At 44.4% G+C, this 12,675-nt stretch overlaps 1 protein-coding gene across 6 annotated transcripts in view; it reads right to left on the reverse strand.

Annotated features, from left to right (window-relative positions):
• GLMN (glomulin, FKBP associated protein) overlaps window positions 1–12,675 on the reverse strand; it is a 44,493-nt gene that overhangs the window by 8,772 nt on the left and 23,046 nt on the right. For 5 of the 6 annotated variants that reach the window (XM_019479089.2, XM_019479091.2, XM_014599738.3 and 2 more), the window contains one exon: window positions 6,165–6,288. In XM_019479089.2, coding sequence (XP_019334634.1) covers window positions 6,165–6,288 — 124 coding nt within the window. Of the gene's footprint in view, window positions 1–6,164; window positions 6,289–6,666; window positions 12,153–12,675 lie in introns of those variants that run through there. The other variant, XM_019479092.2, reaches the window with a different exon arrangement.

The following is a 12,675-nucleotide window of genomic DNA, read 5'->3' on the forward strand; positions in this document are numbered from 1 at the left end:
ACACCTCCCAGTCTCAGACTATGGGCCGAGGAGGGAGAGGAGGATTCACGTGGTCAACCAAAGACTGCAGCGCTGGTGTCGTCGGGAAGGCTTTGGCTTTCATGACCACAGCCCGCTCTTTGGCGAGAGAGGCAGCGAGCTGCTGGGAAGAGATGGCCTCCACCTCTCTCCCCTAGGGAGGAGGCTCTTCTCAGCCAGACTGGCTGACCTGCTCCACCAGGCTTTAAACTAAGCCCGCTGGGGGATGGGGACACTACCGCCACTGCTGGCCCGCTGAGCAATCCTTGCAAAGCCAGCGGGTCAAGGTACTTAAGGGAGCCCACCCCTGCCCCAGCCCTGGCAAAATCTGTGGGCAAGGAAGGAGCCCCCCAGGGGGCACTTGCTTGCCTGTACACAAATGCCAGGAGCTTGAGGAATAAGCAGGAGGAACTCATCCTCCTGCTCAGTGCAAATAATTATGATGTCATAGGGATAACGGAGACCTGGTGGGACTCCACCCATGAATGGACCACGGGTATAGATGGCTATACCCTGTACAGGAGGGATCGTGTAGAGAAAAGGGGCGGGGGTGTAGCTCTCTATGTTAAGGAAAGCTACACGTCCCTGCAAGCCAGGGTGACCAGGGTGGACGGCTGGAGATCCTCTGGGTTAAAATCCGTGGGGAACACGGCACAGGGGACACAATGGTGGGAGTCTACTACAGACCTCCCACCCAAAGTCCTGAGCTTGACCAGGAGTTTGCCCAGGAACTGGCTGAGGCCGCATGCTCCAGGACCATGGTTGTCATGGGTGACTTCAATTACCCGGACATCTCGTGGGAGGATCACTCAGCAAAATCTGAGCGGTCGCAGAGCTTCCTCTCGTGCGTGGATGACCTCTACCTGACTCAAGAAGTCTATGGGCCAACGAGAGGCAAAGCGCTGCTTGATCTGGTACTGGCTACTGGGGATGACCTAGTCAGCGACCTAGTGGTCGATGGGAAGCTGGCTGACAGCGACCACAAGCTGATCACCTTCACCATCCGCCAAAAAGCTGGCAAGTCAGTCAGCAACACGCTGGCTTTCCTGAAGTCCTTGACTTCAGGAAAGCCGACTTCGACAAGCTCAGGAGGCTTGTCAGTGAGGCCCTAAGGGACCATAACCATGGAGAAAAGGGAGTTCAAGAAGAGTGGTTGCTCCTCAAGGAAGCGATCCTCAATGCACAAACTAAGGCTATTCCATCTCGGAGGAAAGGCAGCAAGAGGGCACAGCAGCCCCCCTGGCTCTCCAGGGACCTAGCAGACCTCCTGAGGCTAAAAAGAAAGGCCTACAAAGGATGGAGGATGGGAGTCACCTCCAAGGAGGATTATTCTGCACTGGTCCAGTCCTGTAGGGAGCAGACCAGGAAAGCCAAGGCTGCAACTGAACTCCAACTAGCTTTGAGCATCAAGGACAATAAAAAGTCCTTTTTCAGATATGTGGGGAGCCGGAGGAAAAGCAGGGGCAACGTTGGACCCCTGCTGAACCAGATGGGGCAACTGACAACTGACGCCCAGGAAAAAGCCAACCTATTAAATAGGTACTTTGCGTCAGTCTTTCATCAGTCCCATGGGACGCCCATGCCCGCTACGGGACAGGGAAGTCCGGGTGAGGGTGATCCCCTGCCCTCCACTGATGCTGACTTCGTGAAGGAACATCTTGAGAAGCTGGATACCTTCAAGTCAGCCGACCCTGACAACCTTCACCCCAGGGTACTCAAGGAGCTGGCAAGCATCATAGCCCAGCCTCTAGCACGGATCTTTGAAAGCTCTTGGTGCTCTGGTGTAGTGCCCGAAGACTGGAAGAAGGCCAACGTGGTGCCTATCTTCAAGAAAGGGAGGAAAGTGGATCCGGCTAACTATAGGCCCGTTAGCCTGACTTCTATCCCGGGGAAAATCTTAGAAAAGTTTATTAAAGAGGCCATCCTTAATGGACTGGCCGACACCAACATCTTAAGGGACAGCCAGCATGGGTTTGTTGCGGGTAGGTCTTGCTTAACCAATCTCATTTCCTTCTACGACCAGGTGACCTATCACCTGGACAAGGGAGAAGAGATTGATGTCATATATCTTGACTTCAAAAAAGCCTTTGACCTGGTTTCCCATGATCACCTCTTAGAGAAACTGGCCAATTGTCGCCTTGGCTCCTCCACGATCTACTGGCTGGAAAACTGGCTCCGGGGTCGGACCCAGAGGGTAGTAATTGATGGAAGTCACTCATCGTGGTGTCCTGTGACCAGCGGGGTCCCCCAGGGCTCTGTCCTTGGACCCATACTGTTCAACATCTTCGCTTCTGACTCCAGTGTCCACATCATTAATGGACTGGCCAAGTTCGCTGATGACACCAAACTTTGGGGAAAAGCATCCACACCAGAAGACAGACAGGTGATCCAGGCTGACCTGGACAGGCTCAGCAAGTGGGCGGACGAGAATCTGATGGTGTTCAACGCTGATAAATGCAAAGTTCTCCACCTTGGGAAGAAAAACCCGCAGCATCCTTATAGGCTCGGCAGTGCTGTGTTGGCTAGCACTATGCAAGAAAGAGACTTGGGGGTCATCATTGACCACAAGATGAACATGAGCCTGCAGTGCGATGCTGCAGCTAGTAAAGCGACCAAAACGCTGGCTTGCATCCATAGATGCTTCTCAAGCAAATCCCGGGACGTCATTCTCCCCTTGTACTAGGCCTTAGTGAGGCTGCAGCTGGAGAACTGCATCCAGTTTTGGGCTCCACAATTCAAAAAGGATGTGGAGAAGCTTGAGAGAGTCCAGAGAAGAGCCACACGCATGATCAGAGGTCAGGGAAGCAGACCCTACGATGACAGGCTGAGCGCCCTGTGGCTCTTTAGCCTGGAAAAGCGCAGGCTCAGGGGTGATCTGATGGCTACCTATAAGTTTATCAGGGGTGACCACCAGTATCTGGGGGAACGTTTGTCACCAGAGCACCCCAAGGGATGACGACTAGGTCGAATGGTCATAAACTACTACAAGACCGTTTCAGGCTGGACATAAGGAAGAATTTCTTTACTGTCTGAGCCCCCAAGGTCTGGAACAGCCTGCCACCGGAGGTGGTTCAAGCACCTACATTGAACACCTTCAAGAGCAAACTGGATGCTCATCTTGCTGGGATCCTATGAATCCAGCTGACTTCCTGCCCTTTGGGCAGGGGGCTGGACTCGATGATCTTCCGAGGTCCCTTCCAGCCCTAATGTCTATGAAATCTATGAAATACACATACAGTGCGCTTACACAAGATGCTACATTGCTGTAGCAACAAGCAATGATGCTGATGCTGCTGTGCAGTAGCGCCAGAAACAACCAGTGAGGCACCAGGACTGTGCAGTAACTAAATGACTGCACAGTAACAACTGTACAGTCCAGCACATATGTAGATGCTCCCACTATCACCTGACCCAATGAACTTTTAGTTGGTATGTAAAGTGGAATAGTTTCAACAGGAAAAATCAAGAGCCACCCTGAAACATCTTGTAACCTAGTAATTAGGTCATTTTCCTGGGAAGCAGTCATGTGTATTCAGATTCCCACAGGCAGAGCAGGGAGCTGAAGCTGGGTCTCCCACATACTGGGTGAGTGCAATGAACATAAAGCTAGTGAATAAGGGACAGATGGCAGTTGCACCCACACTGTTTTGTAAGGAAGGGTAATCTTAGTTGCCTAACTCCAGGGGAGACTTCATGGCTGTGAATCAGAGCCAGAGAATTAGTCCCTAACTCTTCTTGACACACATAATTTCCTTAACATTTTTTATTGGTTAATTAGATGCTCAGGAGTGGATGGCAGAGTGGTTAAGGGTCCACTCTTGTTATGGGTCCACAGGTGTGAGTCCAAGTTCTGCTCTGGACTCATACCAAAGACCATTTCTACCTGATCCAGCTGCAGTTGGGTACTTTGTCATTCAGGATAAGGAGTTAAAGGCAGCCAGACATGATACTAACCACATCACCTCCACTGGCCACAGAAACTGGTGAACTTTAATTTTATTTGCCCAATTGTCATTAGACTTAGGCAAATCTTTAAATGATCAGTATGCTGGCTTTTTTGGATTCTATTCATAGGGAATGGAAACCTAACCCTGTGGATTCTGCTAGAGCAGGGATGGGTAAAATGGCCGATCTGGCCAGCAGCCGGACTCCATTTCCCAGCAGCAGCCCCCACTCTCATGGCTGAGGCTGGTCTCCATGGAGATCCCCACCGCAGCTGCGCAGGAAAGCTCAAGGCTGGGGTTGCCATGGAGACCAGCCACAGTCACAGATGCAGCTACAGTGCATGGCAGAGAGCTGCTCTGGAGCCGCTGAGATCTTGCGATGGGGTCAGCTTGTTCCGGAGCCAAGGCAGAGCCACCATCTGTAACCTGCACACTCTTTACTCCTGACTGGATCCAGCCTGAGCTGGATTTTGCCTGTCCCTGTGCTAGAGGGCAAGATGCATATATTAGTTGTGAAGGCAGCCCATGTCAAAAGTTGCAATGCAGAGAAAGTTTTGAATGTTTTCCATATGACAAATTCCTGCTGAAACAGATCTACTCTTTGAATGACACACATTTCCTATTACTTTTAATAAGTATTATGCGTGTGTTTGGAGAGAAGCAAATCCAAATAATGGCTACTTTTATGAGTAAATGTTCCCTATTGGATTCAATAAATCTAATATAAACAAACCCCACATTTAGCTTCTGAACTTTATATTATTTTGAAGTAGTTAGTTACTAATAACCAGGGATCCAGGTTTTCTGTTTACTGCAGAAAAACACAGACTTTCTCTTTTAAGAAGAAAAATGCAGGAAACCATGGTTTCCCCTTGCAGGCTGGCAGGGTTCCAGCCTGCAAGGGCTGCGAGGAGCAGGATGCAGGTGACACCATGTGCATGTTTGTGCACATGCATGTGGCCAGCAATACAGCCAGGTAGTAGTCGAGCTGCCTGCAGGCAAGTCTATGGTTGGGGGAGACGCAGATTGAGGTGGTGGCAGCAGTCACAATGAGGGAGGCAGTGAGGCAGGTTTGGCAGCAGGCCATGACGCCATGGCGAGGTGCCCCCTGCCCACCCAGCAGTAGTGAGGGGACACAACCCCAGGCAGCCATAGCCACTCCCACTGCTGCCAGGTGGGCAGGGGGCATTTCGCCATTGTGGTGCACTGCTCCCAATAGCAGCAACGGCACCAAGTCTTGCTGTACCACTCCACCCTCCTGCACTCGGTCCTGCCCACTAGGCCATGAAGGACCCAAGGGAGAGCAGCAGGGCAGGTAGCCCCACAGCAGGCAGCCTGTATCCTCCCCCACCTGCCATGGGCTCCACTCTGGCTGTGCCACCCACAGGGGGGACAGGGTCTCTGTGCTCTACTTCATCTACAGCTGCTGCTGCTGCTTCCCACATGCAGAAGGCTTGGGTGCTGCTGGCTGGCTGCGACTGGCACTCACAGAGCAGGCAGGATGCAGCTGCTGGGTCCCATAGCTCTGGCAGCTGAGGGCCCCATCTGGCAGGACTTGGGGGGGACAGAGGACTGTGGGCCAGAAATGAAGGGCCCCACTGGTAACAGGGGGGCTGCAAGTTGCAAGTGAAGGGCACCAGCAGGGCTGGAGGGGTGAGGGGCTGTGGTTTGGGAGTGAGAAGCACTGGAAGGGATGACAGTGAAGGAGACGAGCAAAGATGAGGCTGCAGGTCGGGAATGGAGGGAAGCCATAAGGGTTGAGCAGAGAGGGGGGAGCTGTGGTTGGGAGTGAGGGGGACCATGGGCAAGCTGAGTTCTGATTTTCCATGATCAAAAAAATAAAAATAAAAATAAAATGCCAAAACATATAGGTATTTAGAATTTATTTTATTATAGTGATTGAGGCACTAGTAGGCTTCCATATTTAGAACTGTATATATATAGTGGCATTTCATTTTGATTGCGGAAAGATGTGGATTTTTAGGTTTTTAAATCAGAGAATTTGGAGGGGGGGGTTATTATAGAATTTGGGGTTTTTAAACAGAGAAAACCAGGATCCCTGCTAATAACAGAGTACCTACTGGATTGGTGTGTTGCCATTTTAAATCAATATATTTTACATACAACCTACTTAGTATTTGTGCACTTACTTATAACATCCAAAAGTAAAGAACGTAATTGATAGTAATGGAGACAACAAACCTCGTCTGTTTTCTTTCTTGTTCTTTATTTCTGCTTCATAATGTGCTTTTGACATATTAAGTCCTGTGTGCAATGGCTTTAAGAAATTCTGTGTAACCTTGGTGAGTATAGTCCATACACCAGTCTATTCAAATCAGAAAAGAAAAAATATTGCAAATCAGTTTTTACTGCAGCAATGAGATACGAAACCTCAGAGCACAACTTCTTTCTTGAGTAGTTTTTATAACAAAATCTCCTTTTCAGGAGGAGAAAAGATTTAGACTCATGTAGTTATAGTGACCTATATGTTGCTGAATTTTCCTGACTTCCTCTGGTTATTTACAGCAGCATTTACTTTCCTTAAACTGGAGCTGAAGTTATCTCAAAACTGGTCTTTAAAACATCACTGCTGCGCCCACATCCTGCACCCCCAACCCCAAGTCCCACGACTTTCGCCCTGGCTGGGCAGCTTGTCCCAGCCCCAATCCCTCCCTCCCCCACCATGCCCCTTCCCTTTCCACTCCCCAAACCCCAACAGACTTGTTAGCTGCCTATTTAGTCTATGGCCAAATCACCAAATCTTTTTCTGAATTGATTCAAAGCATCCGAATAGATTCAGAGCTCTTAACTGGTCTCGCGATTCAATTTGGATTTGGAGATTCAGTCCCTGAATCAGGCCAAATCTCCTCTGCATCAAATCGGCTACCAAAGCTTTGCACAGCCCTAAGTATATATCTTTCTTCAAAGTATGATATATTCTGCTTTAAATGAAAATGTACCCAAACCTAAACAAATAAGTGTTGAAGTCCACAGCAGACTGGAAATACTGTTACAAGATGTAAATAACTTAAAATGATAGCTTTTGATGACCATTATTACTTGTTTTAGTTCTGCAAGTCTGTATTAATACTAACAGCACTATCAAAATTATCAGAATGCTGAAGTTTTAAACAACTGGTAAGAGGCAGGTTGAACTTTGGCTATGTAAACTAAGGGTTACAGCACTGGGCAAATGAGTATTTTATTTTAAACCCTCTTTCAGAAAAGGCTGGAAGCAATCTGGCATGTGAGAGAGCTGAGACAGAATAATGTCTATTTTTCTATTCTAGCATCTCTGGGCATAGTTCCAACAATGGATAAGTACAACCACTCTAGGCTTCTGCTAAAATAATCAGCAGTGAATAGTTAAAGTTGATAGTTAAAATAACCATGTTTCACAACTAGCACCCCATTAAGATATAAATGAAAGCTTAGATTCTGTGGCAAGTATCACACTCCCAGAATATACAATGAACTATGTATATTGCATCTGGCACAAAGTGCTTTATAGATAGGTTGACCATATGTCCCGGTTTGACCAGGACACACTAGGATTCTGTAGCCCTGTTCTGGCTGGTAGGTCAAAAGTCCCAGACCTGAGTCTGGTAGGCAGGTGGCTGGGCAGGCTCTGCTGCTCCTGTGTAGGAGCAAGGCAAGTGGGTGGGAGCAGGTGCCACCCACAACAAATCCTTGTTCCCACACAGGAGAAGCAGTGCCTACCCAACCCTCTGCCTGGCGCACCGTGTCATTCCACCTCGCCAGACTCTGGCCCAGAACACTTGACAAACTGGCCAGGACCGGGCTATGGAATCCTGATGTGTCGCAGCCAAACTGGGATGTGTGGTCACCCTATTTATAGAAAAATTACTGGAGATGTTACCTGTCCCAAAGGTTTGAATTCTCAATTTGCTTTCAAATGGATCTGGCTTCCTGTGTACATAACAAAGTGGATCACTTTCAGGTACTTTTTTTTTTATTCCTTTTATTCTTAGCATTGCAGAACTAACATGTCTTATAGAACTCTGCAGTACTCTAATCTGGTCAAATACAGAATTGTTAGCTAAGTAGCCAGTGCAGGGCCAAAATCTACTATGAGCTACATCTGTGATACTGTTTTACTGCAGTTGCAATAAAATACTTGATCATAGGGATTTGACCCCCACTGTTTTGGATCCAGTATAAACGCAGAATATAGACAATCCTTATGTCCAGGAGCTTGCAATCTGACACAAAAATGCTGAAGGGTAAGAGGCGAGGATGCAACATACAAGCAGATAAATATGGTGAAGAACTAGCACAGCTTTAGCTAGTTCCACAGACTTTAAAGCTGGTACAGTAAAAGCTCTGTTATCTGGCACCCATGGGGAATGGGAGGTGCCAGATAAACAAATATGCCAGTTACCTGAGAGGCCCAAATAGGCATCCTTTGCCTGTTCGGGCCACTGCCCCTCCCACTGCATCCAGTACGCTCTCGCTCCTCCATGGTGTCAATGTGCCGGGGGATAGGGAGGAGGGTCCCGCGTAGGCTAATTTGCCCTGGGCCATGGGGGCTCGGCGGCACAGACTTCTTTGCCCCAGGTTGTGGGGCTCGGCAAAACCGGAAGTGCCAGGGTGGGCACTTTCGGTTTCGCTGCATAAACTGGCATGCCAGTTAATGGAGAATGCCAGTTTCTAAGGTGCCAGATAACGCGGCTTTTACTGTATTTGTTTTTTCTTTTCAGGTAAAATATAGTATGCAGGATTTAGTCCTAATGATACATATGCCAGAAATCACTTTTTGGACTATCTAATCCATGAAATATTTGCAAGAATACAGAGGGGGGAAAATGACCTGTAGGTTTAGCTAATTGGATTTTAAAGTCATTGAAGAAACAGTGAAAATCTGTCAATTTTAAAAAGAAAATTTTTTTTTTACCTAAATTATGTGTTTTTATTCTTGTTTTTGTTGCTGTTTATAAATGTCTGCTATCCATGGAAGCTTAACCTTTCATCAAAAATGAACTCCCCAAACCAAAACATACTGCAGTGGCAATACCAAATCAGAATGTCATGCAAATTATAGTTCAGCCCCATGTCGCCATTCATTTCTGTAGGCCGGGTTTCCCAGCCAGATTATCTCAGCAATACTGGTTTAACTCATTTTTAATTGTGAGAATAAAAATCTGACTTCACCAATACGTATATTGCCACAAATTCTATAGCGGATAATAGTTTGAAATCAATAGGTGATAACTGGAAGCTCAATTTGGTCCGCAAAACACTGGTGATGCATGAGAGCTAGAAACTATAGAACAAAGTTTCCAGTTCCCACCCTTGCAAACTCAGCTTCATCTTAAATACTGTTCATGGGCAAAAATCTTTTACCATGCAGATTTTGATGAAACTGCTAATGCCAAATGAACCAAGAAACAAAACAGCATTTCTTAAAGGTCACCAATACTTGCGCCTCATATACTCCTGCACCATCATGCTACAGGAGTACTCTAATCCTATTAATTAAAAGTTCATGACCCTTTAATCGCATATGAAACTAGGGAGTTGTAAAGTCACCAATGACCCTTTCTCCAATGTTGGTTTTCTACATAAATGGAATTAAAAAAACAAAGAAAATTAAAGTGTCAGCTGAAGGTGTGAATTTTAGCTTATAGTATGGTGAAGTTTTGTTGTAGCCATAATGGTTCAGAAATAAGCAAAAGCAAGAGTTTTTTTGGTCTTATCTTCTATTGCACCAACTGTATAGTTGGGAGAGAAAAGATAAGCTTTTGGTTACAAAGTGCCCTTCCTCAGGTCTGACCAGTAGTAAATTAGTTTTAACTTTGTATCTGAAGGTGTTTATATTCAGATTTAGTTTCTAGAATATATCTCAATGTACATTTTCATGCAACTTAACTCCGCCATGGATGAGCAATTCTACCCATCCAATGCGAGCCCCAAGGTAGTGGAGGCATCTAAAAAAGTATTAGAGGGAAGACTGTCACGGCATGGACATGTTCAAAGAAGTCCAGAAGAATAATGGGAAAAGAAGTTACCAGAATGGCACTGCTAGGGAGAAAGGGAAGAGGAAGACTGAAGATGAGATAGACAGAGATAGTGGAGAGGGACATGAGAGGGGAAGAGTTGGAAGAAGATTTATAATGACCGAAGCCAGAGGACAGCCAGGATCCGCAAAAGCGACCCGGTTTAGACAGGACAAGTGAGGAAAGAAGTAGTAGTACTTTTTCATGTCATTTGGCATAGGTTCTTTTTATCATTGCAAACAATTTTTCTAAGACCTACATTACAAATCTGAAATAGTAAATTAATCCCACATCATTAAGTCTTTATGCACTTTTGCTCTTTCCTGCACTTTCCCCCTTTTGGGTATCCATCTCTAACATCACAGACATAAGATATATCATTCTTAATATTTAGTGGAACAGCTGGAAGATTAGACATTGAAACATCTGAACTTACAGGGAAACAAGCACTTCCCCTCAACTACAGTCCAAGCTGAGAGTAGAAAGAAAAGTCAAGAAAAACTGGTAGAGCTAGCAATTTAGAGAAAAATTCAAGACAGATTATTCTGTGTTCTTCTCATACCGAACACAGGGACATTGTTTGGACATTGTTTATGCCAGACACTAGACAGCACTATTTACATCTAATGAAGGAATCTATATACAGCAGCATAATTGCAATAAAACAGGGATTCTCTCTTTTCTTACAAAGCTATGCATTATGAAACTTACCCCTCAATGGAGCAGAACTTTTACAGATACTTAAACAGGAATTGTTCCAGAAATATGAGAAGAGGATGTAGCCACTTTTAATCATGTTTAATTACATAATTATTAAGCTAAAGTGCATCAGTTGATAGCTATTTATACTACTTAATTTAGTTACTGCCTTGTCAGTGTTGGTCACTACAACTATTTGAATTTAAGTTTATATTTATTCTTCACTCTATCTAAGCTAATAATAATTCTAAGCTTATATATTACTTACAAGAGATCTCAAAGTATTTAGAGAAGTGGGTAAGAATTATATTCTACATTTTGAATACAAAGAAAATGACACAGATAATGCGTACAATATTGCAAAGCAAATCAAAAGGTAAAACTGGAAAAGAACAAATCTTCTGATTATCAGGCAGCTGTCATATCTGCTAGACCATGATGTCACCCATACTAGTTAGAGAATGTTTAGATCAATTACTTTAAAATGAAAAGCAAAATTTTTTTTCCCATTTTTTTCTCTTTAAAACCCTTTCTAATAAAAACACTGAAACAAATATCAAGGAGATGAGATGATACTGGTGGCTAATAGAAAGCTATAAAACTGTATGAATTAGGGGAACATTAGTGTTCAGTGACTTAGGAAACAGAGAGCCAATATAACTTGCATTTATTATTGGGATAAATAGCCTCTCAGTACTGGAGTGCAGTCAGAAAATCAAATATGTAAAATCACAAGAGCTCTTCAATCTTCAGTACTGTAGCTCAGTTATGCAGGCTACAGCACTGAAAGAAATTATAGGTCTATTGCTGAAAATGCAACCCTGATGTTAAGCCAGTTGTGAAATTAAAATATAAATTGCTCCCTTGTCTTGGTTATCTAAGAACATTTGTCCATCTAAGTGCAGCTGCATGGGAGTGACTGCACACAAAAAAAAGATTGATCATAAAAATTACATTGAAAATTCACTACAACGGTTGAATAATAAACATGGCCCACAATGATCTGAAATAATGCTACCAACCACTGATGCACTGCTTCAGATAAGGAAAAAAAGATGGGGGGATAAAAAAGAAAGACAAGGAAATTCTGCTAAGTGTTTAAAATTAATGACATTCTATAATCCTACTTTAAAGTGAATCTGATTAAAAATTACTGCTGCTCATATAAAATTGTAAACAGCTAGAATCTAGCACACGATAAAGTAAAAGAAACCCTTAAAATTCCTATCAACAGTACAGAAATACACCCTGGATTATTATTAAAAAGGTGAAATGGTTAAACCACCCCACCTCCAAAAATAAAGATTAAATGGATTAAACAGCATGTATTTGTCAAAAACACACAAGTGCAAAAACCCTGCCCACAGCCAGAGCAACATATAAATCTGCAAAATCTGAATGATATGCATTCTAAACTGTGCTGCCCATAGGGGAAGTAATGCACCTGTTTTTTCTTCCTTGCAGAGAATTTATCCTGAAAAAAGTAAAAAACAGCTCAATAAAACATATTCACCACAAGCAATTATAGTATTGAAATTTAGTTCAATTTCCTCCCTAATCCTTTTTGCCAACATTTTAGCTCCTTTGTTGGTAAACCTTCATTGTAACATGGGGAACTGGGATTTCACAACATGGAATACAATGCTGAATAGAGAGAAAGTAAAAAGGAGATATTTCACATTGCTTTACTAGCAGGAAAGGGGAAAATTTAAGGAGACTTATGAGGCTACCTTTTTATTTCCATCTCCTGCTTAAGATGTTCAACATTTCTGCTAAATTGGGACAGACATATCTTTCCTTTTGTTATCTCAATAAGGTGAATCTTAGTGGCAAACAACTCAGTGAAGTTGTTAACATGTATTGAGAAGTCAGCTGGCAAAATGTTTGGAAATACAGAATATTTCTTTCCCATAGTTGGACATAAAAACTATTAAATGCAGAGTTATCAAAATGCTTATGGAGAAAACCAGCCACACAGACAAATTTTCTTCTTGCAT

Source organism: Alligator mississippiensis, chromosome 5, assembly GCF_030867095.1.
Source record: "Alligator mississippiensis isolate rAllMis1 chromosome 5, rAllMis1, whole genome shotgun sequence".
In the NCBI taxonomy this organism is placed as follows: domain Eukaryota; kingdom Metazoa; phylum Chordata; order Crocodylia; family Alligatoridae; genus Alligator; species Alligator mississippiensis.